This window comes from Leptodactylus fuscus, chromosome 3 (genome assembly GCF_031893055.1).
Source record: "Leptodactylus fuscus isolate aLepFus1 chromosome 3, aLepFus1.hap2, whole genome shotgun sequence".
In the NCBI taxonomy this organism is placed as follows: Eukaryota; Metazoa; Chordata; class Amphibia; order Anura; family Leptodactylidae; genus Leptodactylus; species Leptodactylus fuscus.
Genome location: NC_134267.1, coordinates 118990370 through 119002135, shown reverse-complemented (window position 1 = coordinate 119002135; position 11766 = coordinate 118990370). Strand labels below are relative to the sequence as shown.

General features: G+C 40.9%; 1 protein-coding gene across 1 annotated transcript; it reads left to right on the top strand.

Moving 5' to 3' along the window:
• Window positions 1–3489: 3489 nt before the first annotated feature.
• On the top strand, window positions 3490–10654 carry GJA10 (gap junction protein alpha 10). The gene is made up of 2 exons (XM_075266878.1): window positions 3490–3494; window positions 8983–10654. Exon 2 carries the CDS (start codon window positions 8999–9001, stop codon window positions 10652–10654), a length of 1656 nt encoding a protein of 551 aa, XP_075122979.1. The 5' UTR covers window positions 3490–3494; window positions 8983–8998.
• The last annotated feature ends 1112 nt before the right edge of the window (window positions 10655–11766 follow it).

Genomic DNA, 11766 nt, shown 5'->3' with positions numbered 1-11766 from the left:
CATAAAAATAAAAAATAAATATATATAGCTTGTACAATGTGCAGACAAAAAAAAATAAAGAAGTCAAATCATTAGGGCATAACTGGCTGCATCAGGATGGGAATGTATAAGCCATGCAAGAATATGTTGGGGGACAGCCCAGATTTAGAGCTTACAAAGGAAAAGACACCAGAAGTGATCCCCAGAGTGACCAACCCCCACAAAACAGGTGCTAATGGGAATATAGTAGAGAATTTGGTCTTCCCAAAGTACTCCGCACAATTTATATTCCCTCTTTGCTGTCTGCTGTGCATTCCTGTCTGGGATACTGATGCTCACTACACCCCTTGAAAAATTCTTTGAGAAATACCGTTTTCAGAATGAGGTCACTCCCTAGGAGATTCAATTTTTCTGGTATCTTAGAGGCTCCACAAAAATGACATGGCATCCAGATACCAAACATCTAAATTTGCGCTCCTTCATAACTGCAGTTTATGCTCACATAGACACTTTAGTACCCAGAATAACATACTTAGTGTCATATGTTGGTATAAACAAGTCTCAGAAGGGAATGAGCTCTGGTTTTTGGATGCTATGACATTTTTGCAGAGCTCCTTAAATGCCAGTAAAGTGGAATCCCCTGATATAAATCCATCCTGGAAACTTAATCCCTAGAGGAATTTATCCAGGGGTACAGTTAACATTTTTAACTCCAAATGTTATATTGATTTATTTTCCAAAATGAATACACAGATGATGGTGATTGGAAAAAAATGTAATTTTCTCCTGGAATATATTTCAACACGTAATATGTTGTGTCTGGCTTGTATCATAGACGAATGTTCCAAAATCTGTTGTGTTCAGGATACCCGATTTAACAGTTACTGGAAATTAAATTAATGCAATGGTCAAGGGTTAAAAATGCTCGCTACACCACGTGGTAAATCCCTTCAGTGGGGTCAAAAGTCTGCAGATTCCACTTTACTGATAATTAAGAGGCTCTTTCTTGCCAGATATATTTTGTGTATGTTGTTAAGCTGGTATGACCTTTTCCCGTGTGGTACTGAGGCGCGTATCTAATTCTCTGGCATGTGGTACTGTGTTCAGACGCACGTATCTAATCCTCCCCTGTGTGGTATTGTGTGAATAGGCGCGTATCTAATCCTATGGAGTGTGGAACTGTGTGTAGATGCATGTATCTAATCCTACAGCATGTGTTACTGTATGCAGATGCGTGTATCTAATCCTATGGCGTGTACAACTGTGTGAAGATGTGCGTATATAATACTATGACGTGGTACTGTGTGCAGACGTGCGTTTCTAATCCTCTGGCGTATGGAACTGTGTGCAGTTGTGCATATCCAATCCTCTAGTGTATGGAACTGTGTGCAGTTGTGCATATCCAATCCTCTGGTGTGTGGTACTGTGTGCAGATGCGCGTAACTAATCCTCCCCCATGTGGTACTGTATGTAGATGCACGTATCTAATCCTCTGGCAGCGGTACTACGTGAAGACATGCGTATCTAATCCTCCGGCGTGTTGAACTGTGTGCAGATGTGCGTATCTAATCCTCCCGTGTGGTATTGTGTGAAGAGGTGCATATCTAATCCTCCCCCGTGTGGTACTTTGTGCAGACACATATATCTAATCCTTCAGCGTGTGGAACTGTGTGCAGACGCGCGTATCTAATCCTCCCCCGTGTGGTACTGTGTGCTGAGACGTGTATCTAATTCTCTGGCTTGTGGTACTGTGTGCAGAGGCATGTATCTAATCCTCCAAAGTGTGGTACTGTGTGCAGACACACGTATCTAATCCTCCCCTGTGTGGTATTGTGTGAAGAGGCGCATATCTAATCCTACGGCATGTGGTACTGTGTGTAGACGTACATATCTAATCCGACGGAATGTGGTACTGTGTGCAGACGTGCATATCTAATCCGACGGAATGTGGTACTGTGTGCAGACGTGCATATCTTAAGCTCTGGTGTGTGGAACTGTGTGCAGATGCGTGTATCCAATTCTTTGGCATGTGGTACTGTGTTCAGATGCATGTATCCAATCCCCCAGAGTGTGGTACTATGTGCAGACGCGTGTATCTAATCCTTCGGCATATGGAACCGTGTGCAGACGCACATATCTAATCCTTCAGTGTGTGGAACTGTGTGCAGACGCGTGTATCTAATCCTCTGGCGTGTGATACTGTGTGCTGATCTGTTTATCTAATCGTCTGATGCGTGTATCTCAGTTTGGATATCAGTGTTTTATTGTGCATGTGGAGTGACCGTGTGTATGGCAGTTGGAATATGAGTGAAAGACTTGCAGGTTTGTATTGGCTGTGGGGGGGGGGGGCATTGTATTTGGAATGCTGTATCTCAGCAACGGTACGTCCGAGCGACTTGGAGTCTCGTCTTAAACCTTCCCGGATACCTGAAGTATCTGTACCAAATTTGGTGAAGATCGGTCCAGTTGTTTGGTTTGCATTAGAAAACAGACAGAGAGACAAGAATTAATTTTTATAATATAGAGAGAGCACAAATTTCTGTAATTGCAACTGATGGTCTTTTATGGGGGGGTTTCAGTAAAAACAAAAAAACACCAAAACATCTGTAGGGTAAAACTGCTGACTACATCCCTAGATGAATCCTTACAAGGGTGTAGTTTCCAAAATGGGATTACTTTTTACTTTTACATAGTTCACATTTTTCTGTTACAAATACAATCGCTTGGATAGGCATTCCTAGTTATTACCCCATACAGGTACAAATGTCAGATTTTATCTCTTATTCTTCCTAAGAATATCTATTTTCTATGACTTGACATGCAAATGGACTATTATAGAATATATTACATTGAGCCCGATCAAGTCACACGGCCGTTATGTTGCCAATGTGCTATAGTTGGGTAACCATCACTATACTAAGCATGTATTCCTTTTTATTGAGCAGTGGGTACCTATAAATCCATCAGATTTTAGCTGATATTCTGATATTTCTTAACAGTTTATGTTTTTTCTGTGTGGCCCAGACAGACTGCCTCAGTCTGTGCTGTAAATAGCACATGGTGCAGAGAGGCAGAAAATCGGACATGCCCGATTGATTACTTTTTATTGACATGTATGCTGTAATGTTTATCACAAGAACTATTTACATGCTATTACCACTTCTCTGGCTGGAATAAATATGGCATTCTGACTTTGGTTAAGTACAAATACTCTTTTGGTTTATAATGACTAGTGGTACAATAATATGCACTAAAACAATTAATAATTAAAGGAACTCTTCAGGATGGGGGTCAGAGAGTCTCTATACCCAACACAATTCATGCTGGCCAGAGGCAATTGTCCACGACAACATAATCAATCTCTGTTTTTACACTCCGGCTTATCAGTAAGCAGTTTCTGAGAATTATGTTCGGTTACAGCGTTATATACCACAAAAGCTTCCACTCCATCAGTATCAGCTACACCCAACACAGAGGATGTGCTCGTAATGTCCAGAGACACCATCTCTGTCAAGGTAAGTCTGAAGCAATGGATATGTAGTGCATATATACATAATAGTAATCTGAGGACATATATATCAGCTAAGATTGTGGCGATATAAGTAAACTCATGCTAGATCATTTCATGTTCATTCTATTAATCTGTATACGATGGGTGCGCTTACTACAGTGTATTTTATGTATATGTCCACTATTTCATGAGACTCGGACCTACAGTTGGGACAACCATTACATCCTCAGCTATGTATCGAAGAATGATCTGCAAATATATATTTAGTTCCATAACACCTAAGAAATACATTGCCAAATTTTGCTTCTAATGGCAGATAACTGGTTTGTAGATGCGCCGATACAGAACAAATACTATTATCATTTGCGGGATGATACATGGATCTTTTGTCACCATAAACAAGATGCTAAATGCCAAACATTATTAATTGATTTCAGTAATTGTTAGTAATTTAGTAGAAGTCAGAAGCGCCTAAGAGCAGGATTGTCAGGGAGAGTACAGTAGTGTAGAAATGGGCGATACAAACAGAAACAAACGGCTACAAACAGGTTCCAGTTCAGATGAGAGACGTAATAGATCTCTCCAAACCCTCCACTCTGAGAAAAACAACAAACTATTTTCATATGGGAAGAAATTATGTAGTATTGTGTTATGTAGAACAGATCATGCAATGTTAGATGCTTTTGTGTCAAAAAAAGACAAAATGGTTGAAGATATGTATTGTATTTATTCATTTGTTTATCGTAAGTATGATACCTTTATTAACCAATAAAAGAGGAGAGACTAAAGGAGTTAAACCTATTTAGTCGTTTAACTCTTTCCCGCCAGCAACATTTTTCATTTTTCACTCCCCAACTCTCAAACGCCATAACTTTACATTTTCCGTTCACAGAAGGTTTATTGTTTGCGGGACAAATTGTTCTTCATAATGGTACCATTTATTATTCTGTACAATGTACTGGGAAGCTGGTAAAAAAATTTCAGAATGGGGAGGAATTTGAGAAAAACTGCATTTTTGCGACTTTCTTAGGGGCTTTGTTTTTACAGCATTCACTGTGCAGCCAAAATGACATGTCACTTGTAGTCTATGTTTTGGTGCGATGCTGGGGATACCAAATTTATACACTTTTATTGACATTTTAACCCTTAAAGATAAAAAAAAAAAAATTCTTAGTCACCATAGTCTAACAACATCAGTTGTATCATTTTGGGGAATGTCTATTGTATGGATCACTTTTGTTCAAAGTTTTATTAGAGAGCACTTTTGAATACTTTCCCACTATGGTGTTCATCGTACAGGAAAAATATTTTTATAGATATGTAGACTGGGCATTTTCGAACAAAGGGACACCTAATGTGTATGTGTTCACAGTAGTTTCACAAAGTACTTTAATTTTTTTTTTTTTTTTTTATTTTCTTGAACCCCAGGGGTTCTGATCGCTAATGCAATGCATTTCAAAATATGCATTGCAAAATATTGGCACTTCTATTGCATTACTGCCGGGTCTCTGCTGTATAACACAAGAGGAAATATGATAAACCTGTATAAATATATAAATGGCCCATACAAGAAATATGGGGATAAGCTGATCCATGTAAAATCCCCTCAAAAGACAAGGGGGCACCTCTCTCCATCTGGAGAAAAACAGTTTTATTCTCAAGAGCTGCCAAAGCTTCACTGTAAGGACTGTGAATCTGTGGAATAGCCTCCCCCAGGAGCTGGTCACAGCAGCAACAGATAACAGATTCAAAGGAAGATTAGATTCCTTTTTTTTTTAGAGTAAAATAAAATTGATGGTTATGGAGATGTATAAACTGTCATGACGTTTTCCCTGGTTGAACTTGATGGGCATGTTTTTGTTTTTTTTTCAACCATACTAACTATATAACTATGTATACAAGATTTTGTCTTTTTTCACACTATACTATTTGACATTGCAAAAAAAAAAAACTGTTTGGAATAGCAAATAGTTTTGGTTGATGTAGAAATCTCTGGAGTAGAATGTTGGAATCAAGATGTCTTTTTAAGTAAAAAAAATTTAAATTGATACCAAATACAACTGAAGTTTTAGGCAGAAGTTTGACAGAATTTTCAGTGAAAGACTCAGTGCTTAGGCGACCTAACATACAAAGTGACATTGATAACTTGGTGATGACTGTTGTGCTCACAGCTGGAGGCTGTTAGGAAGGTTTCCTAAAATTGCACATTCACTGACAAGTACAATTTTCAAATATCAGATTACTAGCAGCCATCTGAAAAAGTTTTATTAATTTGTGATTTATAATGTTAACTCCTTAGTGACCACCAATACGCCTGCTTTCAGTGGTCACTAAGGGGTTGTAGGCTAGAGAGGGGCCTAAGGGATGCATGGGTGTCCTGTGTAGCTCAGCTGTCTAATGGAAGTTAACCTTCTGCCATAATGAAAGGGATTCTCCAAACCTGGATGTCGTAGACTCCGCAGTCAATAACAGCAAAGTTTTATACAGAGGAAAGGAACCACCTATAATGTGATCGTGAGGTGATGTGATAAGCCAATTTAAGCCATACTTAGATCATATACTAGTCTTTTACAGAGTGATATCATATTAGCATTTCTTGTAAAATAGCAGATATAAAATGTACAAGAACATTGATGGCGTTCCTCCTCATTAGGAGGAGGCCTTGATTCTCCTACCTCCTCTAAATTTGAGACCCTCTAGCCGCCATGAGTGGTGTTTCTGGAGTCATCCGAGTTCTCTAGCCTGTTCTCATAATCCTCTCCGGTCTCCCCTTTGCCCTAGTGACCTCTGCCCTCTCCTCTTGTTTCCCTCCTCGATGTCTGTGTGCCCCTGTTATCTTTTTGTCTCCCCCCTCCCTCTTTCTCTTAGGGCTAGTTCATACGGGGACATGGACGCTGATTTTGACAGCGGATTTCGCGGCCAAATCAGCGTCCATACAGTGTATCCCTATGTGAACTGCTCGCTTTTTTTTTCTGCTAGCTTGCTAGCAGAAAAAGAAGCGACATGACCTATCTTTCGGGCGGAAGCTGCTCGCGCTGAGCCGCGGCTTCCGCCCAGCCGCAGCGCCCTCCATGTCGGCTCATTCATTTGAGCCGACAGCGGAGGTGAAAGCCGCGACCGCGATGGTCGCGGCGGGAGCAGTTCACATAGTGTGGACATTGTATGGACGCTGATTTGGCCGCAAAATCTGCTGTCAAAATCAGCGTCCATGTCCCCGTGTGAACTAGCCCTTACACCTGTTCTTCTCCTTCCTTGGCTGTTTTTGGACTTGCATGTCCACTAGCGCACATGCTTATTATGGTGTTTGCACCGTTGCCTGTATTATTTACTGTGTATTTATCTTGTCTCTCTATATTATAAAAATGAGTTTCTGTCTGTCTGTTCTTTATGCACGACCAAACGACTGGACCGATCTTCACCAAATTTGGCACACAGATACTTCAGGTGTTCAGGAAGGTTTAAGACAAGCCCCAACTCGCTTGGACGTACTGTTGCTGAGATACAGCATTCTCAAAACAATGACCCTCCCTTAGTCAATACAAACTTGCAAGTCTTTCACTCAAATTCCAACTGACATACACAGTCACTCAACGTGCACAATCCAACACTGATATCCAAACTGAGATACACGCATCAGAGGATTAGATAAGCGCGTCTGCATACAGTTCCACACGTCGGAGGATTAGATACGCGCATCTGCATACAGTTCCACAAACCGGAGGATTAGATACGCGCGTCTGCATACAGTACCACACGCCGGAGGATTAGATATGCACGTCTGCACACAGTTCCACATGCCAGAGGATTAGATACATGCCACTGCACACAATACTGCGCGCCGGAGGATTAGATCTGTGTGTCTGCACACAGTACCACACACTGCAGAATTAGATATGCACGTCTGTACACAGTACCACATGTCGGATAATTAGATACGTGCGTCTGCACACAGTTCCATGCGCCGGAGTATTAGATATGCGCATCTTCACACAGTACCACATGCCGGGGGATTAGATACACATGTCTTCACACAGTACCACACGCCGGAGGATTAGATACGCGCATCTTCACACAATACCACATGCCATAAGATTATATACACACCACTGCACACAATACCGCACGCCAGAGGATTAGATATGCATGTCTGCGCACAGTTCCACAGTGGGAGGATTAGATAGGAGCGTCTACACACAGTTCCACATGCCGGAGGATTAGATACACAGCTCTGCACAGAATACAACACATTAGAGTTTTACTCCAGGTTTCCATAGCAACCCAGCCATTTTGTTCACTGCAGTATGTCAGCTTTAAAGGGGCAGGGCACTGTGAATGACACTGTTACACAAGATCACAAAAACCAAAGAGGAATAGTCCAAACCCACCATCTACAAGTTATAGATTAAAAGAATAAACATTATTATTTAGTTTAAAATATTACAAAAAAAATCATGCCCCTCTTTAAAGGGGCTCTATCATTGGCAAAAGTCATTTTTAACTAAGCACATCCTTGCATACCCTTTAGAAAGGCTATTTCACACGTATCTTTTGTATGTAAATCTCTTCAGTAGGGTTAGAATAAGTCCATTTTTATCCATATGCTAATTAGGCTCCAGCATGTACAGGAAGTTGTCAGCCTGCTCTCCTCTCTATGCTGTGTGCTCTGTATGAGAGCAGGGAGGAGGAGTCAGCAGCAGCCTGGGCTGTATATACAGGAGACAGTGCACGAAGAGACTTCCGGGTGCATGGAGAAGCTAATTAGCATATGAATAAAAACGGACTTATTCAAAATCTACTGAGGCAATCTATATACTAAAGGTAGGTGTGGAATAGACTTTCTAAAAGCTATGCAAGGATGTGATGAGTTAAAAATGACTTTTTCCAATGATAGAGCCCCTTTAAAATTGTGCAGAGGTGATTTAAGGCACTGTTCACACCTAAACAAGATCACATTCACACAGCTTTACTCCAGGCATCCATAACAACTGATCACAGGTTTCTCACTGATATGTGATAATGTGTATCTCATTTTGGATGACACTTATGGACACACAGACAAACGACACAAAGTACACCAGTGCAAAACTGGGCAATTCTTATGGGGCCACTACAGAAACAAAAAATGAAATATACCCATGCAAAGCCGGGTCCTTCTGCTAGTTTCTTAGAAAACTCAATAAAAACCAATTACACCTAAAATGTACAAGTACCACAAATTAAGGTTACTATTATAACACATTTACATTGTTCGTTGGAGGTTTCTTACGTTACTACATTACCCTTGTTATTAAATTATAACCTGCTTTGTAGGATTATGTATGGACTAAAACTATGATACTGTCTAAATATTGTGGCCGGTGAGTAATGCAGGTTTAGGATATCATTTTAAAGAGATGAATAGATAGAAATGAATATTTTCAAACTTTTGTATTGTTTTCTGACCTGTGAAAGAGAAAATTCTGAACAATTTCAATGCAATCTTGTTATTACAGGCATGCTAATGTGAAAATGGGTGACTGGAACTTGCTAGGAAGTATACTTGAAGAAGTTCATATTCATTCAACTATAGTGGGGAAAATATGGCTGACTATCCTCTTCATATTTAGAATGCTGGTGCTTGGAGTGGCTGCTGAAGATGTTTGGGATGATGAACAGGAGGAGTTTATATGTAACACAGAACAACCAGGTTGCAGGAACGTTTGTTACGATCAAGCATTCCCTATCTCACTTATTCGGTACTGGGTATTACAGATAATCTTTGTGTCTTCTCCATCTCTTGTATACATGGGACACGCACTTTACAGACTGAGAGCTCTGGAGAAGGAGAGACAACGGAAAAAAGCACAGCTCAGGGCAGAGCTGGAAGAGTTGGACACTGTTATTGATGAACACAGGAGACTTGAGAAAGAGCTAAGAAAACTAGAGGAGCAAAAGAAAGTAAACAAGGCTCCACTTCGAGGATCTCTTTTACGTACATATGTGTTTCATATCCTAACCAGATCTATTGTAGAAGTTGGCTTTATGGTGGGCCAGTATTTTTTGTATGGATTTGAGCTTAACCCATTGTATAAATGTTCACGTTTCCCTTGTCCAAACATAGTAGATTGCTTTGTATCCAGACCAACAGAGAAGACTATCTTCATGGTCTTTATGCACAGCATAGCTGCCGTGTCACTCTTTCTGAATATTTTAGAAATTTTCCATTTAGGTGTGAGGAAGATCAGGCAAGGACTTTATAGGAAACACATTGCTGATGTGACAGAGGATGAAATAAGTATTTGTAAGTCTAAGAAGAACTCAGCACAGCAGGTTTGTATATTAAGTAATTCTTCTCCAAACAAGAATATTCCTATGTCTTCAAGTGGCTACAAATTGTTAGCTGACCAGCAAATGGACTCCAGAGCTGGTTTACCAGCTTATCTTCCGCCAGCCCCTGGGTTTAGGGAAGTACAAATGATAAATGACCAAAATCAGTTTAGTAAAGTTATGGCCGCTGAGAAGCATAGACGGAGTGGGGATCGACTTAGCACAGATCAACATAGTGGACAGCTTAATATACATTGCAAGCAAGAGTCCAGGTATATAGAACACCAGAGGATGGGTAATCACATTGACCAATACCATGGACAAATTCTAAACAGGACTCCCCTTGATCAGCACATAAGAAATAGTGGAGAGGAACCCCAAATATCTTCCCTGCAGAAGAGAAATCTCTCCTCTAGTAGTGAGGATTCAAACAAGAAATCGCAACATAACAATTGTCTTGGATCCAAGAGCTGTCTGAAAAGTAATCAGTCTTTAGACCAAACAAGGCATAGTACAGTGCACCCTCTCAGATCATGCCTTCATTCAAGCCATATGGAGCTACCATCTGCATTGCGCAAACACAGCAGAGTCAGTAGCTGCAAGGACTTTGTGGAAGATCGAAGTGACTCTGCAGATAGCGGACATCGTAAAGTAAGTTCCACCTCCAGAGGGCTTTCAGAGAGCAGATTGGCCAGTGACCCAGATAGTTCTGACTCAAGGAATGGTTCAGGATCTGAGTCAAGAAGACGAGAGGAAAGCTCCAGCATTACACCTCCTCCCCCATCTGGGCGCAGAATGTCAATGGCAAGTAGAGGCAGACTGTCAAAGGCTTATCCTCTTTACAGGCTGTTGGTCTAATCCTTGGTCCACCTTTGTACTATTCTGTATATATATTCCCACCATATAAATACTCGGAATTACTGTAAATCACAAGAAGATAATCTGGTGGTAAGGAGCAACCGTGTGAGTTTCATAGAGGCATAATTACTTATTTAGTATTCTGTAGTGTATTCAGGTCTTCCAGGTTTCTTTTCACAGTCAAAACACAAAAATAATGTAATGAGAGAAACAAGCACAGGTTAGCATAGATACATAGGGTCAGAATTTCTATCATTTACTAAACATTTGACAGTGCAGACTCAGATTAGACAGTCTGAACTAGAGTTATCAACGATTTGATAAATTTGACACACCTTTAGACTGTTTAGTAGAGATGAGGGAACAGAAAAATGTTCGAGATTCGATATTCGTTTTGAGTAGCCGCTCAATATTCGACTATTCGATCGAATATCGAACCCCATTATAGTCTATGGGAGAAAATGCTTCACTACAGGGGATCCCACCATTTGACTCAGAAGAGTTACCAAGTCAACTATCACACCCCAGGAAATGATGCCAACACCCTGGAATGCAACTGGAACAGCAGGGGAAGCATTCATGGGGGCATCAAGTACCTTTATTATGTTGGGATCCCCTGTTAGCTTGCGATATGCCAGAGCTGACTTTTTCACATAGGAATGCATTGACCAGCTTTGATTGGCCAGTCTACGGGATTCGGCCAATCAACGCTGGTTCTGCCTGAGGAGGCGGAGTCTAAAATCGGTCCACCGCAGTTTCCATTCTGGTCCGATTTTAGACTCCGCCTCATCAGGCAGAACCAGTGTTGATTGGCCGAATCCTGTAGACTGGCCAATCAACGCTGGTCAATGCATTTCTATAGCGAGATATAGCAGAGCTGGCCATGCGGTTAGCCTGGCTACTCCAGACAGATGAAAGAGCTCTGCACTACACCCAAACATCCCTCCAGCTACTCCTCCTGTACTAACATGACTAGCTCAGCTTGGCTATTCCTTAGTACTACTAACACGCTCAGATCGGCTATTCCTTAGTGTAATAGCCGATCTGAGCATGTTAGTAGTACTAAGGAATAGCCAAACTGAGCGTGTTAGTCTGCTGCATATCTACCAGCT